This window comes from Geotrypetes seraphini, chromosome 3 (genome assembly GCF_902459505.1).
Source record: "Geotrypetes seraphini chromosome 3, aGeoSer1.1, whole genome shotgun sequence".
Lineage (NCBI taxonomy): Eukaryota > Metazoa > Chordata > Amphibia > Gymnophiona > Dermophiidae > Geotrypetes > Geotrypetes seraphini.
The window spans coordinates 334832131-334853455 of NC_047086.1; the positions used below are offsets into that span (position 1 = coordinate 334832131).

At 39.1% G+C, this 21325-nt stretch overlaps 1 protein-coding gene across 3 annotated transcripts in view; it reads left to right on the forward strand.

Moving 5' to 3' along the window:
• PAPOLG (poly(A) polymerase gamma) overlaps positions 1–16540 on the forward strand; it is a 144952-nt gene extending 128412 nt beyond the window's left edge. For all 3 annotated transcript variants that reach the window (XM_033937949.1, XM_033937950.1, XM_033937951.1), the window contains exons 19-21: positions 29–94; positions 11396–11452; positions 15984–16540. In XM_033937949.1, coding sequence (XP_033793840.1) covers positions 29–94; positions 11396–11452; positions 15984–16082 — 222 coding nt within the window. In that variant the 3' untranslated portion in view covers positions 16083–16540. The remainder of the gene's footprint in view (positions 1–28; positions 95–11395; positions 11453–15983) is intronic.
• Positions 16541–21325: the final 4785 nt, after the last annotated feature.

Sequence of the window (21325 nt, forward strand, 5' to 3'; positions counted from 1 at the left end):
AATCATTTTCCTTTTCACTCTTTTTCAGCTGATTGGACTTGATCCTGTATTCAAAGAACCTCCCCCCCACGAAGAAGTGAAGAAAGATACTGTAGTAAGAATTCTATAGGTTATTTGCAGTAGAAGACCTTTTTTAAAATAAGTACTAGGTGTTGGGTGTTTTCTGTCAGCTACAGCATAAGCTAATATCAATGACTAACCTTTTTGCTGTATCTGGACCTTTATACTGTCTAATGGTGCCAGCTCCTCCTCTGTCCTAGAGGAGTTCAAGGGTTAAATGCTCTGCAGTCAGATGTGGTCAAGATACTACATCCCTGCAGTACCAACAGCCCTCCTGGATGAGTCTCCATCCCATGATTACCAGATTTTCTTTCCTACTGCACTGAGGAACAACTTTCAATCAGCAACATAAGACTACCAATTATTGATCATTCTTTAATGTACAGGAGTGGACAGGTGACTACACTGGACTCATGGCCAGGAATATAGTGCGAGGCTCTCCCTGCTATGTATGTACTGTCTTGCCCACGAAGTGGAGGACAGGTAACTGCACTGGACTCATGGCCAGGAATGTAGTGTGAGGCTCTCCCTGCTATGTATGTAGCTGTCTTGCCCACATGTGCTTTGTCATGCTTCGCCCCCCTTTAAAATTATTATTAAAATTTCCAAGTTTATTAAGATATGAAGCCCTAAACCAGAAAATGTTTTGTATCTAAAATTTGTTAATATGCTAATTTTGTAGCTGTGTTTAAAAACTTATTTGCTGCACATATCTCAGTTCAGGCAGATTACAAATTGAACCTTATTTTAAAAAATGAAACAACAATTACAAGTACACTTTTTTATTTATTTATTTTTTTAATATTCTTTATTCATTTTTAACACTTTCAATAAGTAAAAACAGTAAAGACATTTACACGTTAAACACTTAATATCCTTACATGACTTAACAGAGTGAAATCCCTCCCCACCACCCCATATTATCAAATTATTCATTGGGTCTCATGAACTTATAATAAGTACCCTATAACAAATGTCTTATCCATATATTAAACATTTAGAAACTGGTATCAGAACCCCAAAAATACCCTCCCCCCCATACCCTCAAGAAGATAAAAATTCATTTTAGAAACCAATATCCCCACCCTCCCCTTTCCCTGAATATGCATTGATATGTCAACATAAACTATAATTCTACAAAAGACATCAATGGGCCCCATATTAATTTGAAATTTTTTGTGTTCCCTGACAAATCAGCATTCATTTTCTCATATTTATAAATTAAACATAAATTTGCCCACTAGAATGTAAAGTTAAGTCGGTCCCAATTTTTCCAATTTCATGTGATTAATTGTATAGCTGTATCCGTCATAATTTTAAAAAGTCATCTTTTATATTTGTTTAAGGGATCCTTTACCTATAACACAGTACCACAGATCACAACTTCATAAGTCAAAGGGATCACAACTTCTAGAATATTATTATGTCCCCAAATCGACTTCCAAAAAAATCAGAATCATAGGGCAATAAAACATGTTCCCATGTCTAGATGACAGTGCCAGCATCTATTAGACCTTGAATTATCTAACTTATTCAATCTAACCGGGGTCCAAAAAGAACGATGTAACAAGAACCAAGTTTGTTTCATACAAGTACACTTTTTATATAAACAAAAGATAAGAATTGTAATACAATTTACTGTCTAGTTACATTCATGTGAAAAAATTAAGACATCCCATGAAATATTCAGTTCTTTCTTAAGAAATGTTCACATATCAATGTCAAATCTTTATTTTTATTATTTATCTCTGGAAAAGAAAGTAATGTAATTACAAGTTAACAACAAACATTTTACATTATTTATTCATGAAACAAAAGATATCCACAAAAATGTGTATTCTGACTGAGGAATAAATTAGAACACCCCCAAATATCCTCCCACTTAAATGGCTTAAATCACACACAAGTGTATCTCAAATTACACACAGATGTATCGTGGGAGAGGGTTCTAGAACTCTGCAAGATGGCAGCATCAGCTTAAGCTCTGTGTAAGACTATCATAAAAAGTTATTTTTTAAGACAGTCCATTACATCTTCGGTGGTATTTCTTCCAGTGCCAAGCTCTGTGAATGAGAACTCGATGTGAATACTTCCAATGATCATCTGAAGGTGTGACTTTGCTTGTTAAATTTGAATAGTAAAGACAGATCAGAAGAGGCTTAGTGCTGACAGTGGCAATTGGACTGTGAGTTATCTTGAAGAAGCAGCCGGCTGATATCAGATGATTCAGAAGAGGCTTAGTGCTGACTGCGGCGGTTGGACTGTGAGTTAATTTTAAGAAGTAGTCGGCTCTAGGGGGGCGTGGCCTGATCGCCACGGAGAACACACAGATGGCGTAACGGCTCCTCTTGCACACGCCTAATTCAAATAAAACTGTGCTTTTATATTTGTTTGTTTTACACAGTCTATTATATTTTTGCTGCCAGAACCCTCAACTCATCTCAGACGAGTAACCCAGACAACCGATGTCCCGGATGAAGGTGTCGCTCATATCCTGGGTCATGCCAAGGTTGCAAATGCGCCAGTTGTACGGGACCTTCGCTTAAATCCCAGCGAAACCGGCACAAAATTAAAAAAAATCAGTACAAACAAAAAAGGAAAAGAAAACTTCTCCAGCGCTGCTCAGCAGTAAGAGGCCTGAGATCTCCAGACTACTGATGTCCCGGATGAACGTTTTGTTCATGTCTTATGCCATGGCGGAATCGTAAGTGCGCCAGAGATGTGAGACCTTCACCTCCATGCCTCCTGGAATTTTAAACTCCGGCGAAACCGACACAAATTAAAAAAAAATAACAATACAAAAAAAAACAGCACAAATAAAAAGAAAAAAAAAAAGGGAAAGAATTTCTCCAGCGCTGTTCAACAGTAAGAAACCTGAGATCACGAACATCCCTTCAAATACAGGAGTTATTGGAGCTGCTCAGAAGTATGAACTCATTTTCAGATGTGCTCAACATCACAACATGATCTCATTTAGATTTGCTTCACTTGAGTGACTTTGAACCAGCCTAGGTTACCAGAGATCTCTCTCCCCTGCAGGGAGCTTGCTGCATTCCTTTGAACCTGTATATCACAGGTATATTTGCGGCTGTGGGTAGAAGAGTGTGCCTAAGAATAAATCTTATTCAAACTATTTCTGACTCACCTACAGAGCTTTCTCATATATGTGTAACAGTTTTAAAGTACGCATCAGATAGGAATGCCAGTAAGATCGGCGAAAACACCTAAACATAAATCATCCTGCTCAGTGCTTAAAATGGCGACGTCACCGACTCTAACCTCGGCACAATGGGGTGATTGGGCCCAAGAAATTTTGAAAATGGTCACCGCAGCCCTAGAAGATAAATTTCTTAAATTACAGTTGGCTGTAGACGATCGTTTTGAAGCACATGCTGGGCGTATTGCAGCAGTGGAGCAAAGGGTGTCTGAAAATGAAGATGCAACATTGCAAGATCGCGAAAATGCGATTGCCTTGCAAAATCAAGTGGCAACATTGACAATACGTTTGGATGACCAAGAAAATCGTCAACGCCGCAATAATCTAAGAGTTGTGGGGCTACCTAATCTCCGTGTTGATCAAGATCTATACCATTTTTTTCAGATTTGGCTCCCAAAACAACTTGGCCTGGTGACCCCTGTGACTGGTTTTCTATGTGAGCGGGCACACCGCTTAGGCCAACGTATGGAGGATAACAACCGCTCGCAAACAGTAATTGCTAGATATATTAACTGGAAAGACAAAAAACTCATCATGCAAGCCTTTCGGAAACATGGTCGACTTGAATATGAAGGTCAAAAATTACTATTATTTAATGACTACTCCTTACATGTATCCACCCTTCGCAAGGCAATGGTGCCACTATGTTCCACGCTTCATTGTCGGGGAGTGAGGTTCGCACTTGTGTACCCTGCATCTTTACGCATATGGAGAGATGGGAAACCACATACATTCACAGACAAAGTAGCCGCACAACTATTTATAGACTCTGTGTCTGAGACTATGATCAATAATACCCCAACAATTTAATTCTACTTGTCATCAGTCGTGCAGTTTTCTTTGAGGTCTCTGATCAAATCAATTCCAGTTTTGATATTTCAGATTGTGCCAATAAGCTCTTATCTCGCTGTACTATGTAATGAAATACATACTTTGTATAGTCTACAAAGTTAAGCACACTAATCTCACATTTTATATTACCGATTAGGTGTGGATTTTGTTAATTGCTTCACATGTGTTATTCTTCTGTGCTCATAGGAGCACCCTTAAAATATTTTAAGATATGCATAATATTATGGTTTACTTCTTTTCTAACTATATTATGCTGATAATACTGATTTCTTCTTTCTTATTTTAATGCTCTTTCTATTTTTCTTCTTAGACAGGAGTGTCTACCTAACTTTACAAATATATCAGCTATTTTTTCTTGACCAAGGGGATATACTTTATTTCACCACTGCATATCATATATTATGGTTGACCTACATGTCTTTTCTTTTAATGTGAATGGTCTGAATCATCCCATTAAAAGAAAAAAAGATATCTAATTATGTGTTCAACAAACATCCAGATATAATTTTCTTACAAGAAACCCACCTTCCACCCGCTGCTGCCATGAAATTCCAACTAAAGGGATATTCTGCTCATTTATACTCCCCTGCAACTCATCAAAAAAAAAAATGGTGTTTCAATATTTCTTAAAGATAAACTCTCTCCCATTATTCATTCAATTAAAACAGACACGGAGGGAAGATGGTGTCTGGTACATGCTGCGTTGCACTCAGTGGATTTTGTTGTTCTTAATATATATGGCCCGGTTAAAGATCACCTGGATTTTTTTAGAGATATTCAGCTAGCGCTAATTGAATTCGGTTCTTGTTCTCTAATATTGGGAGGGGACTTTAATCAAATCCAAGACAGATCTTCTTCTTGTAAACCTTCCAAATCCAAGTCTTTCACAGCTCTTCAGGCTCTAAATGATGCCTTATCGCTTGTAGATCCTTGGCAATTACTTCACCCGAAAGGTAGAGAATACTCACATTTTTCACCACCACACAATACTTACTCGAGAATTGATTTCTTTCTCATATCCTCTTCTCTCGTTCAGGATCTTACCAATGCTATTATACATCCAATCTCTTACGGATCATGCTGCCATTTCTTTATATATTTCTATCTCGGCTCCACGTAAAGAATCTCCTTCTTGGAGACTGAACAACGCCCTACTTTTAGATGAAGAAACTGTTGAAAAAATTAATTCGTTCACAGTAGAATTTTTTGAAAATAACTCTAAAGACCCTGAAGTTTGTCCTTCCATAGTCTGGGAAGCTTACAAAGCAACCCTTAGAGGTGAATTGATAAAAATTGCCTCTTGGAAAAAAAAACAGTCCATGATAAATGAAAAAGAATTAGAAAACTCTATTAAAACATTAGAAATACAACATATGTCTAATCACTTACATGACCCAAATATTCTCCAAAATATCCAAAAACTTAAATATGAATATAATACCTTAGTTTCATTCACAGCCAGACAGGATATCTTCATCTCCAAATCTGGCCATTATATGGGAGATAATCTTATGGGTCGCCCCTTGGCCAGATACCTTAAAATTAAATCCAAAAGACTACATATCAAATCTATCCAAAATTCATTAGGACAATTAGTCAAAACCAGATCTTTAATTTCTTCTCAATTTGAAAATTTTTATGCTTCATTATACCAATCTGAATTTGCGGCTTCTGAATCAAATATAGACTCCTTTCTTTCCTCCTTATCTCATCCGACCATATCGGACTCTCTTAAATTGGAACTAGATTCTCCGATAACCATAACAGAAATAGAAGCTGCCATATCTTCCCTACAGACTGGGAAAGCCCCTGGTCCGGACGGTTTCACTAACGAATTTTTTAAACAATTCCAAAACATTTTAGCTCCTCATCTCCTTACATATTATGGTTTCCTCCATTCCACTCCAGATAAACAATTTAATTTCACTGAAGCCACCATTGTAGTAATTCCTAAGCCTGACAGACGCCACTTTGGTCAAAAACTTCCGTCCTATCTCTCTCCTTAATTTAGATTACAAAATAATGGCAAAATTACTTGCATTAAGACTTACCAAAGTGATTCCATATCTTATACATAAGGAACAAACGGGGTTTATCAAACAAAGATATATAGGAGATAACCTGCGCCTCTTTCACCATATTAATGCTCACGCTAAAACTTTGACAGACCCAATAATAGGCCTAGCTATAGACGCTGAAAAAGCCTTTGATCGAGTGGAGTGGCCTTTTCTTTTCTGTGTCTTGAAATGGTATAACTTTGGCTCATTTTTCACGAAATGGATAGAAACATTATATCACTGTCCCACCGCTCGTATTCTAATTAACAATTCTCTATCCAATAAATTTCCCCTTCACAGAGGCACTAGACAGGGATGTCCTCTCTCACCACTACTGTTCAATTTAGTGTTGGAGCCTCTTCTCTCTGCTATTCGACAAAATCCCTTAATTAACTGTATTCCCTCCTCTGATCGAAACTTTAAATTAGCAGCCTATGCTGATGATGTCTTAATTTTTCTTAGGAACCCTCAATCTTCTCTTCCTCATCTTATACATATCATCAAACAATACTCCCGACTTTCCAGATATTCTGTCAATTGGGAGAAATCAGAAATCTTTCCTCTGAATAATAACATTCTTCAATCAGATTTGGCTAACTTTCCATTCACATGGTCTAATGAAGCTGTGAAATACTTGGGGATTTTAATACACAAGAATCCGGTCCTTGCTCAAGATCTTAATATATCTAAAATCAAAAATTTAATTCTTTACATCTCGGTGGTCTCCACTTTATTTGTCTTGGTGGGGTAGGATAGCATCCATCAAAATGACCCTAGCACCTCAAATTAATTACATTCTCTCTATGCTTCCTCTTTTATGCCAGAAATCATTTTTCCAGTGGCTAAATAGAAAGCTATCTGAATTTATATGGAACAAGAAAAAACCTCGAATTGCTCTAGCCAAGCTGAAGGCCTCTAAAATTAACGGTGGTCTTAACTTCCCGGATTTCTATCATTATTATATTGCTTCATTAGCTAAATATGGAGCCTACTGGGTTAATGACTCCTTTTCTCAAGACCCTCCTAATTGGTTTGAAATGGAGTGTTTTCTATGCAAACCTCTACACATCTCCTGCTTACTAACGATATCAATACCTAGACATTTGAGAAAGTATTCTCTGTTGAATTCAACGCAGCATGCTCTATATTTAGATAATATAGCTGAGATCTCAATTAGTGTAAGCCCACTCATGTCTCTTTGGAATAATCCCAAAATCCAAAACCATGGCAAATCCCTTTCATGGAAACGGTGGCAGCGAGCAGGTATATGGTTTGCTCATCAATTGTCTACTCTCACTACGTCAATTCCTTTTGATATACTCTGCTCCACATACCTGTTGCTTTCCTCTGCCTATTCACAGTGGATCTCACTTATTGAAGTGCTGTCTTCTGTGCATATACGGTATGACTTCATGTTTTCCAAAAACACTATCTACCATTGGTCTTTATGGTCTCTATCAAAAGGAAAAGCTATATCTTTTTTCTATAATATTCTGAGATCATTTATTCACTTTTTTATATCAATCTATGAAACACTGGGATAATATACTCACCATTCCGCTATCTGACATTGATTGGGAACTCTTTTGGTCTTCATCAAACCGCCCACTTCTATCTTCTAGAGTTTCACAATCAGTGTTCTTTATTATGTGGAATGCAATATGGACCCCATTTCACATGTGGAAAGCCAACTTAAAACTTGACTCTATTTGCTGGAACTGCTTGAAAGAGGAGGGAACTCTTGATCATATGTTTTTTCATTGTACTTTAGTCCGCTCTTTTTGGACCCAAATTTGGAATACCATACAATCTATCACTAACTGCTCAGAAGAAATTTCTATGGACATTATAATCCTTCGATCTCAACATCCCTGCTTCGCGCAATCAAAATGTCCTCCTAAACTCATTGATACCATGATTGTGACTGCTCTCATGCACATTCTGAAAAATTGGAAATCATTTTCGTTATTAGATTATACGTTTTGGTGGAACTCACTATGTATGTATCATAGACTTGAATCATATGCATATGAGAGTAAAATCACACTCCGAATCTCCATGAATTTAAAAAGCAAGAAATCACCCTGGTCATTTTTAGATTCATATGTACGCTCTGCTTTGTAGACACTCCTGTCTTCCCTTCCTTTTCTCCACCTTTCCTCTTTCTTTCCTTTCTCTTTTTATTTTTACTCTGTCGTCTCATCTTTTTCTCATAGTCTTCACAAACAACTCCATTACTCTGAGCTTTTCTTAATACTATGGTCCTTTATAATTAATTTTATATTTATAGATCATATATATACAAAACGTTATCTTATTCTTATGTATTTGAATTGCTCCTTGTATTTTTCAAAATACTCAATAAAAATTTATTGAACTTAAAAAAAAAAAAAAAATCGTTTACTCAGCATTTTGAAGGAGGTTTGCCCTACTTAAACCTCAGACATTTAGTTTGGTATGCTCATGACTGCTGCGGTGAGAGTGAACACCATGGTGAGATCAAAAAAGCTGTCTGAGGCCCTCAAAGAAGATTGTAGCAGCTTATAAGTCTGGTAAGGGATTTAAAAAGATCTCAAAATAATTTGACATTAGCCATTACACAGTCTGGAAAATAGTGTACAAGTGGAGGACTTTTCAAACAACTGCAACATGTCAAGGTCTGGCCGTCCAAGCAAGTTGACCCCCAGAACAGACCACAAGATGCTAAAAAGTCTCCAAAAACCCTAAAATGTCATCAAGGGACCTATAGCAGGCTCTTTCTACTGTTTATGTGAAATTGCGTGCCTCTACAATTAGAAAGAGACTACACAAATTTAACTTGCATGGAAGGTGTGCAAGGAGGCAACCTTTGCTCTCTAAGAGAGAATCAAGGACAGACTGAAGTTTGCCAGAGAGAACGTAAACAAACACCAGGAATTCTGGAATAGTGTTCTATGTGCAGATAATCTAAAATTGAATTATTTGGACACTAGAAAAGAGAACATGTTTGGTATACACCAAATACAGCATTCCAGGAAAAGAACATCATACTAACTGTGAAGCATGGAGGTGGAAGTGTTATGATTTGGGGATGCTTTGCTGCAGCAGGACCTGGCCAGCTCACCATCATAGAATCCACCATGAATTCTATTGTGTATCAGAGGGTGCTTGAGGAACATGAGTCCATGTGTAAGAAAACTAAAGCTGAAGCGGAACTGGACCCTATAACACAATAGTGACCCAAGACATACCAGTAAATCCACCAAGGACTGACTGAAAACTAAGAAATGGAGAGTCCTGGAGTGGCCGAGTTAGAGCCTTTATTAATCCCATTCAAATGCTGTGGGGTGATTTTGAAACAGCCTGTACATCAGGAGTCTCAAAGTCCTTCCTTGAGGGCCGCAATCCAGTCGGGTTTTCAGGATTTCCCCAATCCAGTCGGGTTTTCAGGATTTCCTCAATGAATATGCATGAGATCTATGTGCATGCACTGCTTTAAATGCATATTAATTGGGGAAATCCTGAAAACCCAACTGGATTGCGGCCCTCAAGGAGGGACTTTGAGATCCCTGCTGTACATGTAAGAAACCCCTCAAACATCTCACAGCTGAAAGAATTCTGCATTGAGGAGTGGGCCAAACTTTCCTCAGACCGATGTCAGAAACTGGTAGATGGCTGCAAGAAGCGTCTCACTGCAATTATTTCAGCCAAAGGGAGTAAAACTAGCTATTAGGATGTAGTGTCCTAATTTATTTCTCAGTTTCCTCATTTGGGGATTAATAATCAGAAGGAGCCTTATATGCTGGGAGGTGAGAGGCTGATTATGCACAGATAGGGAGAGGGACCTTGGGGTGATAGTGTCCGAAGATCTAAAGGCAAAAAAATAGTGCGACAAGGTGGTGGCTGCTACCAGTAGGATGCTGGGCTGTATAAACAGAGGCATAACCAGTAGAAGGTCATTGGTGAGGCTCCACTTGGAGTATTGTGTTCAGTTTTGAAGACCATATCTGTCGAAGGACACAAAAAGACTTCAAGCGGTCCAGAGGAGGGTGACAAAAATGATAGGAGGTTTGTGCCAAAAGACGTATATGAGACTGGAAACCCTGAATATGTATACCTTAGAGAAAAGGAGGGACAGGGGAGATATGATTCAGATGTTCAAATACGTGAAAGGTATTAACGTAGAACAAATTCTTTTCCAGAGAAAGGAAAGTGGTAAAACCAGAGGACATAATTAAAAGCATTGTAAGGAAATTCTTCTTTACGAAGAGGGTGGTGGATGCCTGGCATGCACTTCCGAGAGAAGTGGTGGAGATTAAAATGGTTACGGAGTTCAAAAAAGCGTGGGATGAACACAGAGGATCTAGAATCAGAAAATAGAAAATATTGAAGAACTAAGGCCAGTACTGGGCAGACTTGCACGGTCTGTCGTATATGGTCGTTTGGTGGAGGATGGATTGGGGAGGGCTTCAATGGCTGGGATGGTGTAGATGGACTGGAGTGAGCTTTGACAGAAATGTCAGTAGTTGGAACCTAAGAACAGTACCGGGCAGAGCTTTGGATTCTTGCCCAGAAATAGTTGAGAGAGAAAAAAAAACCTCCTCAACAAATTTTTAGATTGAATCAGGTTGGGCAGATTGAATGAACCATTTGGGTCTTTATCTGCTGTCATCTACTATTTTCCTATGTTACTAAGTTAGAATATACATTTTTGTGGATATCTTTCATGAGTAAATCAAGGAAAAATTTTGTTGTGTACCTGCAATTACATCACTTTCTTTTCCAGAAATAATTTAAAAGATTTGACATCGATATGTGACTATTTCTTAAGAAAGAATAAATATTTCATGGGGTGTCCTAATTTTTTCACAAGACTGTATCTGAGAAGCTTTTTGTAAAAAGCTTTTGTTTCCAAAACATCAATGACTTTATCTTATGAAGTTCAAGAGGTATGTTTATAGCAAAATGACAAAACTGGGGTTCATTAATCATAAAAAACTACATGTACTGTTATGAGCTGTATCTTTAAACCCATTTGGTAATGATGCTGTAATACACTTGCCTAGTTAACCACAGTGAGGAAACTAGTTGAGAAATGACTATATAGTGCTGTCGGTGCATTTTAGGTCTGTAACTATCTCCCTGACTCTAAAGTACATTTAGTTTGATGTAAAAGGTGTAATGATGACTTTTTGATATAAACATTTTAAGAGATCTGCTTATTTTGTAGGATAATCTTGGAGAAGAAGCTATGCCAATACCTACCATTGGCATAACCAGATTTCAGGTACTGATAAGTCTAGCTCAGTTTTATCTGCAGTTGTGAATGTTCATAATTTGTTTTAACTTCCAGGTATAATATGCAGGAAAAGCTCGTTACTGTGCCATGGCTGTGGAGAGAATCTTTTTAGAGACAAGGTGTATGATGCTGGTATTTTGATTAGACACCATAGTGATACTATTAAATCAGTTTCCGGGACAACTTCTGACCTGACTTCCTCTTCCCATAGTATATCTGGGAATAGTAGGAACTTCTTTGCCCTCTACTCTTTGCCCTCTACTCTTGCACATCCCTGCAGGACAAAGTTCTCACAGAAGACAGCAGAAGGCCCAAAAGCCCCAACTAGTTCCTGTAACCACAGGAGCAGATGAGGTTTTGACTTCCACAATGAAAATGTAGCCAATATTCCTATGTCCATACAGAATAATCTGCTAGTTGGAGGGAAGCTCAGATTGTTGCAGTTGTCCGGGTTACTACCGCTGTCACAAGGTAGTAATTTATTCAACTCAGATGGCTTTTCCTAATTACTTATTCTACCAAAGATTGCAGCCCATTAATTTCTTCAATTTACCACTATCAAATTGATAGTCATTCTCTCTTCTTTCTCTAGATAAATATCTGAATCCCTTCAATCAGATGCACAACTTGTGGTTTAGATCAGCATTTTTCAATTTCAAGCCAAGTACTACCCCCCCAAGTCTAACACATCAACTGAGTACTCCCGCCTAAGCTCTGCCCCTAACCCCACAATAATACTAATTGTAATGCAATTTCTTCCATTCATTTTTCATATACACACAATATCTTATTAATACATAATGGTAACCACAAAATTGAAATACAAAGCACACTGTACACAGAGAAAACATTAATTTATCATTTATATTCAAGGGGGGGGGTTTCCAAAGAGGTCAAGGCAGATGACTTTAAAATATGCAATGTCACCTCAGTAAGAACTATAGAAAAATAGACAAATATATTGCAAAATATAGACAGTAGATATAAATTCTCAAAACTTGACATTTTGATCATTAAATTGAAAATAAAATCATTTTTCCTACCTTTGTTATCTGGTGATTTGATGAGTCTTTCACTTCCTTCTGACTTTCTTCCTTCCATGAGTCTTTCATGAGTGATTTCACTTCCTTCTGACTGTGCATCCAATATTTCTTTTTGCTTCCTCTCCTCCATACCTCATTCCTTTACTCAACCAACATCTCTGTCCCTCCATGAGTCCAACTTTTCTTCCTCTCTCTTCTACCCTTATTGGCAACGTGTCTTCCTCTTTCTCCCACTGTCCATTTTCTTTCTCTCATTCCCTCCCTTGCTGCAAAGGGAGTGGGGAAAGAGAGAGATCCAGAGTACATCTCTCCCACTCCCTCTACTGCCACATCCAACATTTCTCCCTCTCTCATTTTCTCGGATCATGTGCAGTACATTTTTCACCACTGCCCTCTAGCCCCATGCCCATTTTTCCTTCTATCACCCCTCCACATCTCTCCCTCTATCACTATGTCCAACATTCCTCCCCTTCGGTCTGTTCCCTCTCCTTCACCATATCCAACATTTCTCCCTCTCATCCTTCTATTCCCCATGCATCTCTACCTCACTCTTCTCTCTATGCCAAATTTTCCTCTTTCTTCCTTCCTTACCCCTTGTGCCCCATCTGTTTCCCTCTCACTCACACACTCATGCCCAACAATTCTCCCTTTCTATTCCCTCCCTCCCTCCCATGTCCCAAGTTAGTGCCCCCTTCCTCCCTCCCTTCTGTGTCCCAAGTTCATGCCCCCTCCTTATCTTCCAGCCTTTTTCTCAAATTCTTGCCCCTCCCATGGCCCAATATGCTCCTTCATTTCTCCCTTTGTCCCACGATCATGTTCCCTGTCTCCCTTGCTTGCTTCAGGGCCGTCCATCTGGGCTGTTCCTTCCTGGCTTCAGCTGCACAGGGACATGGGCAGCGGCTCTTACATGCTGCATATGGCTGACCCACAAGTCTTCCCTCTGACATTAACTGATGTCAGAGAGAAGGCTTCTGGGTCAGCCACGTGCAGCATACAAGAGCACTGCCAGCATCCTTGTGCAAATGAAGGCAGGAAGGAGCATCCCAACTGGACAGTCCTGAAGGAGGTAACTGGGATGCCCCGCTGACCCAGAAGGCTTCACTCCAATGTCAGCTCTGACATCAGAGGGAAGCCTTCTGGTCAACTTTGGAGGGGGAATGCAACTGGAGGGCAGGAAGGAATGCATGGGCTCTCCAACAGTGTCCATTAAGTAAGAAGGGGGGCAGGAGGCCTGCACAGTGCTACATGCCCCCAACAAGTGGCTTGTACCACATGTTGAGAAACTGGTTTAGATCGAGTCCCCTCCCCTAGTTAACACTGTCTTCAGACTTTTGCCTTTAGCACTTAATTTTGATTAATACTAGTTTATCCTCGGGCACAGTTCCCATTGTATGGAAAAAAAAAAAGCTCTTGTTCACCCAGTCCTTAAAGCTAACCTTAGGGCTATTCTTAACCCCAAAATTACCGGCTGATTTCTAACTTGTATTTTCTCTCCAAATTGATAAGAGCGGTTAGCTTTTGAACAGTTGTTGCAATTTGTTGACTAAATTCATGCCTTAAATCCAAGACAATCGGGGTTCCACAGAGGTTATAGCACAGACTGCCATTCTGGCCCTTATGAATGAGATACATGTTAGCTGAATCTGGTAGGGCTGCATTCTTTATTTCTTTAGATTATTAGCAGCCTTTGACTTGGCTGACCATCAGTTATTAGCTACTTTGTCCAAACTTGGTATCTTTGGTACAGTTTTCTCCTGGTTTCAATCTTAGTGGTCAGACTGTTCATTTAGTTTACAAATTTCTTCTACTTCTACTGCCCAGTCCCTTACCTGTTGTGTTCCAAAGGGCTCTTTATTGTCTCCATTGCTTTTTAACCTTTTTCTTAGCTCTTTGTTTTCTCTGATCCAATAATCTGGTATATCGTTCCACTCTTATGTCGACAATGGTCTTTCCTGTTAACCTCACTTCCCCTGATTTCTTCAACTTAATCCTACATGAAAGTCTTTTTATTGTTCCACATTATTTGACTTTCCAGTTAGTTTATTGTAAAACTATAAGAGATTTCAAATGGTCTGGAAGGGTTCAGTTTGATGGTTGTTGGGCAAGAGCAGATAGTGCATACCCTCTCTTGCCCCACATACATTGGCACCAATAGGAAAGCTGCTTATTTAAACTTCTGCTTTTGACTTTCAAGGTGTTACAGACTTAAGCCCTAAAGATTAAGCAATTTCCCTTGCTGCGATCTCAGGGGTCATCTAAAGACACAAGGCACTATAGTTCTAGAGATGTTAACATTGGTGAATCTCCTAGCATTCGAATGCTTTTTTTAGTGTAATAGGGCCAGAAAAGTGGAATGGTTTACCTCTTGCCATGAGAAACAAATTTGTTGGCTCTTCATAGGAATCCAAAAATAACTTCTGGTTACTTATTAAAATATATTTTTTAATTTGACTTTTGTAAACAATTTTGAATAAGTTTGCATAGCAAGATGATATATAAAACCTGCTAAATAAATATTTAGTCCATCGACATATCACCATTTTTTCCAGTGCAATAAGAATAAGCGACGAAAATGATAGGAGGCTTGCGCCAGAAGACGTATGAGGAGAGACTGGAAGCCCTGAATATGTATACCCTAGAGCAGGGGTGTCAAAGTCCCTCCTCGAGGGCCGGAATCCAGTCGGGTTTTCTGGATTTCCCCAATGAATATGCATTGAAAGCAGTGCATGCAAATAGATCTCATGCAGATTCATTGGGGAAATCCTGAAAACCCGACTGGATTCTGGCCCTCGAGGACCGACTTTGACACCTGTGCCCTAGAGGAAAGGAGAGACAGGGGAGATATGATTCAGACGTTCAAATACTTGAAGGGTATTAACGTAGAACAAAATCTTTTTCAGAGAAAGGAAAATGGTAAAACAAGAGGACATAATTTGAGGTTGAGGGGTGGTAGATTCAAAGGCAATGTTAGGAAATTCTACTTTACGGAGAGGGTGGTGGATGCCTGGAATGTGCTCCCGAGAGAGGTGGTGGAGAGTAAAACTGTGACTGAGTTCAAAGAAGCGTGGGATGAACACAGAGAATCTAGAATCAGAAAATAAGATTAAATATTGAACTAAGGCCAGTACTGGGCAGACTTGCACGGTCTGTGTCTGTGTATGGCCGTTTGGTGGAGGATGGGCTGGGGAGGGCTTCAGTGGCTGGGAGGGTGTAGATGGGCTGGAGTAAGTCTTAACAGAGATTTCGGCAGTTGGAACCCAAGCACAGTACTGGGTAAAGCTAAGAAGAAAAAATTAAAACATTTAAATTGAATCAGGTTTGGCTGACTGGATGGACCATTCGGGTCTTTATCTGCCGTCATCTACTATGTTACTATGTATTTGTTAGCTTTTAAATGGAAATACCCAGAAGATTTCAAATATTTACTTAAACCAAGTTTGTAGTGTTTAATATTTGTGTTTTCTTTTCTGTTGTAGAGATTGCCTAGCAAAGAGCTACCTGATGCTACTTCACCTGTGCCAACAAATAGTATCCGTGTCATAAAAAACTCCATCAGACTTACTCTTAACCGGTAACATTGGTGGTTCTTAAGGTAAAGACTATGCAATGTAAAAAAAAAAAAAAAAAATCTACTCCCTTTTTATACACATGCCAAAGCATGGGAGCTTGCCTGTTACCAGATTTGGAAAACATGCATAACGTTTTACATTTTTTAAAACCATATTTTGACTTGCAGCTATATGATTCTCCATTATTAAATTTTGCTAGCATTACTTTTTTGCTAAGCCAGTGTCTAAAATTATGGCCTTAAGTTCTTATTTCTTTTAATGATATTGTTGAAACTTGTCCCAACTGGAGGGATTTATTGTCCTTTCAACAAAGACAGCTGTTGTAGAAATGGTTAAATATTTTCTGAATCTCTTGTTTCAAATTGCAAAAAATGTAAAAAAAATTAAAAAAATTAAAAATAACAAAAAAAAACAAAAAACAAAAAAAAGCCTAAAAATGAACAAACTTCCCCCCCCCACAAAAAGTTTCTTAAATGTCACTGTTTTATGTGAGGACACACTGTAATACTTATGTGTATATATCTTTTTCTAACTGATGTTCCTATGCATAAAATTTGTTCTAAATCGGGGTTGTCCAGCATCGGTCCTTGAGGGCCTGAATCCAGTCGGGTTTTCAGGATTTCCACAATGAATGTGCTTGAGTTCTATTTGCATGCACTGCTTCCATTGTGTGCAAATAGATCCTCGTGCATATTTGTTTAGGAAGTCCTGAAATCCTGACCTCTTCTAAATGGTAGTTCACAAAAGCAGAAGGAAGTTACTGCAAACTTGATGTGGTTCATAAACAAAACCGGGGAAGACAAAGGCGCGCGTCGATAACTGAGCGCAAGACGGAGGCGCGCGCCAAAGAAAATAACTGTTTTTAGGGGCTCTGGGGGTTTTTGTTGGGGAGGCCCCCCCCCACTTTACTTAATACAGATCGCGGCGGCGTTGTGGGTGGTTTGGGGGGTTGTAACCCCCCTCATTATACTGTAAACTTAACTTTTTCCTGTTTTTAGGGAAAAAGTGAAGTTTTCAGTAAAATGTAGGGGGTTACAAACCCCCAAACCCCCACAACGCTGCACGATCTGTATAAAGTAAAGTGGGGGGTTCCGTCCCTACACCCCCCCATCAGAGCCCCTAAAAACAGTTATTTTCTTCGGCGCGCGCCTCCACGCTGCGCTCAGTTGTCGGCACGTGCCTTTGTCTTCCGTGGTTTTGACCTGACACCACTTGATGTTTGTACTTCTGACACAAACAACTTTAAGAGGTTCTAGATGGTGCCTCTTAATCTTTGTTGGCTGCCTCCTATGGAGGTCTAAGAGAAAGTTAGATGAATCCAGTAAACTAATTTTTTGTCACATTGAACATCAGGCTTCTCAAAGTTCAGTCTTTGAGAGCCACTAATACAGGGGTGTCGAAGTCCCTCCTCGAGGGCCGCAATCCAGTTGGGTTTTCAGGATTTCCCCAATGAATATACATGAGATTTATTTGCATGCACTGCTTTTATTGTTTGCAAATAGGTCTCATGCATATTCATTGGGGAAATCCTGAAAACCCGACTGGATTGCGGCCCTCGAGGAGGGACTTTGACACCCCTGCACTAATAGATCAGGTTATATGATATTCCTAACAAATACATTGCATATAGTGGAAGTAATGAACATGCAATTCTCTAATGCATATTCATTAGATATCATAAGAATCTGGCCTGTTTGTGGCCTTCAAGGACTGAACTTGAACAAGCCTGATGTGGACTAAATATGTCATACCTAACAGTATATAATATGCGATTCAGCAAACTGCAGTAGAATGGCCAAAAATCTTGGTATCTTATCACCTCTTACACTGAGGAAATCAACATGCAATAGGGTCTCCGTCTCTATCCTTCATCTAAGGAAGTAGTGGTATAGTTATAGGGGGCATGGGTGGATTCAGGCCCACCTAGCAGTGCCACCACAGTACCCTCTCTCCTCTGTGGTTATTTATTTTTGCTGCCAGCACCAGCCCCGCAGGCTTCCCTTTTCCATGTCCTATCAGATAGGAAATAGGACGTGATATCAGTGAGGGCAAGATATGACAAGCCTGTGGGGCTGGGTCCAGCAGCAAAAATGAATTGCTGTAGGCACCAGGGGCATGTGTAAGGTATACTGGGGAGGGATGGAGTTCAGCGATAGAAGGGCAGATGCTAGGATTCCACAGAGGGGAGATATGTTGAATGGGTATATAAAATCTGTAGATCTCTAGGAGGTCTGGGTCTGGCTACACCATTGTAAGGAAGGAATGCCATACTACCTGATTTCAGAATAGTTTGTCAAATTCTTTTTCCTCTTTGTACTGTGAGCAATGTTCAGACTTTAAACTGGAGTGTACTTTAAATAAGATAATCCAGAGCAAAGCTGTACCTACCTGGAGTTGCGACTAATACCTTTTTAATTAATTTGGATTAAACAAAGGTTGCTCTGAGTTCTGGTTTTGGTATGAAAGCATGACGCCCATTGTTATGGGCCCAACCAGCACTGCTGAGATTTTTGTAGTCACTTCTACTTCTACACAGTATTGGAACAGTATTGTTCCCATATGTACCCCAAAAACCCCCTGCTGAAAGGCAATTTAAATAATGAAAATCTAAAGTAATGTGGAAACCTGCCATTATTAGCTAAGTATTGAAGAAGCAACAAATTTAGATTGTGAGGAATTACTAGGCAACCTGTGAAAAGCCTTGAAATCTGTTGAGCTAGCTACATTTTAATGACTAATCCATGCTTGTCAATAAGGCTCTCTACAGATTTACAGCATGCTTTCCTTACATTTAATGGTCACTAGCCATTGTAATGCTAATGTTCATTGTTTTGTAAATGGAAGTATTATGTATTTGCAGAGTATTTTTGTATGTACTGTAATATACTGTCCTTTTGGAAAAAAACATTTCAAATTGTCATCTAAAGTTTATTTTTATGGAAAGGTATGATGAGTTGACTTAATAAAGCTGTCAACAAGAAGGAACTGTTGCATTGTGAGTTTGTTCTTATTTGGTGTAAGTTTGTTGTTTTTTTTTTAGCTGTTTTTACCTGCTCTTGTGTAGCATTTTTGCCATATTTAATCATGACAACATAACTGAGCTTTCTTGATGTGTAATTAGCACTCTTTCAAGGAAAAACTTGAAGCCCATAGTCAGCAGTCCTCAGATTCCAGTGCAACATGAATTTGGGAGTAGGAGCAAGTGTTGTGAGCCTCTCTTCAACCACTTAGGGATGTCTTCTCTACTTTATATCCCCTTCCCCATTTACATAGCCTAATCCTTGGCTGGGAAGCATGCACAAGAGTTCTTCCAAAAGCATGGTAGCATAGGCCCTGACACTGGCCACTAGGGGCTCCTTTTACAAAGGTGGGCTAGGGCCTTAACACACGGAATAGTGCACGCTAGCCGCTACCGCCTCCTTTTGAGCAGGCGATAGATTTTCGGCTAGCACACACTAATCCGGTGCATGCGCTAAAAACACTAGTGCACCTTCGTAAAAAGAGCCATAGGTGTTAGTCTTGCATAAATGACTGGAATTCCTTTCTCTGAAGGACCATGAGTGCTCTCTGCAGCATCTGCAGGTGATCTAAGGAATGAAAAAATTGAACCATGAATAGAGTCCAGACCTGCTGAATAGCAGTTCACAGCACTACCATTAAGTCGGTGGATTGACCAGGTTGGTAAGCCTTAAATTTAGGCAGTTCAGTGCCATAAGCATGCTTTTCCAACATTTGATATAGGGATTAAGTGAGTGGCTTAAATTAAGCTCATTTTCTCCACACCAGGTTGCCTCCTAATTGATTGTACAACCAGACATTTTTTAGGAAACATTCTGAGTTTTGGCATAAGGAATTTTTTAAACCTATTTGTTCCTTATGACATCAAACAAATTTACTTAGCCTCTCAAGTTTAACCTTTTTTCATTTTTTACTATTGGAAACAATTGTGTCTGGTTAGAAAATGAGGTTTTGATATTTCTTTCTTTTTGGCCTTTGAGTCTTGTTTGTTTTGGTCAATTATTTCTTTTGATAATGGTACTTAGGACTTGGGACAAAACCTTCTTTTTAGCTATAGAAAGCTTGGCTTATCTCCGACATGGCAGCATAATGGCACTATCTAACTATAACAGTGGTCTCAAACTCATGGCCCGGGTGCCACTTGCAGCCTGCCAGGTACTATTTTGAGGCCCTCTGTATATTTATCATAATCACAAAAGTAAAAACAGTTTCTTGATCATATGTCTCTTTAGCTATAAATTACGATATGATTATTAAGACTTAGCCAAAAGGAAAGATATATAAACTATAAAGAGTTTTACCTCATGCAAAATTGTCATTTCTTTTAATAAGACATACTATTTTTTCTGAGACCTTCCAAGTACCTACAAATTCAAAATGTGGCCCTGCAAAGGGTTTGAGTTTGAGACCACTGTAGTATATAGTAGTGAAGTTTCTGGAATCCAGTGGATTATAGGACTTGAGGCAACATGGATTCACTAGAAGCAAGTCTTATCAGACAAATTTGATCAGTTTTCTTTGATTGGGTGGCCAGATAATTGAATAGAGGGAAAGCACTAGATGTGGTCTATTTAGTTTTTAGCAAAACCTTTGACACTCTTCTACACAGGTGTCTAATAAATAAATTCTGTGTTGTCGGTATGGGCCCCAAAGTGAGGGACTAGGTCAGGAAATGGTTGAGTGGAAGGTATCGGAGGGTAGTAGTCAATGGAGATTACTTTGAGGAAAGGGTTGCCTCAATGCTCCGTTCTTGGGCCTGTCCTTTTTTAAAAAAAAATTTAAGTGATATTGCTAAAGATTTGCATCTTTGCAGATGATACCAAAATCTACAATACACTACATCTCTGATGGTGAAAACATGAGACAGGACCTACTGGCTTGAGAAAATTTGGCAGCTAAGATTTAATGCTAAGAAATACAAAGTCACGCATTTGGGCTGCAAAAACTCAAGGGAATAGTATAGTTTAGGGGTGAACTTTTTTGCATGAAAAAGGAGCAGGACTTGGTGTGGTAGTATGTCTTAAGGTAGCAAAAAGGTTGAAAGGTGACTTCAAAAGTTTGAAGGAAGATTGGGTGAATAGGGAGAGAATTGGTCAGTAAGAAAAAGGAGGCACTGATGCCCCTGTATAAGATTCTGGTGAGACTTTATTTAGAATATTATGTGCAATTCTGGAGACTGCTCCTTCAAAAAGATATAAATAGGATGTGGTCGGTCCAGATGAAGATTACAA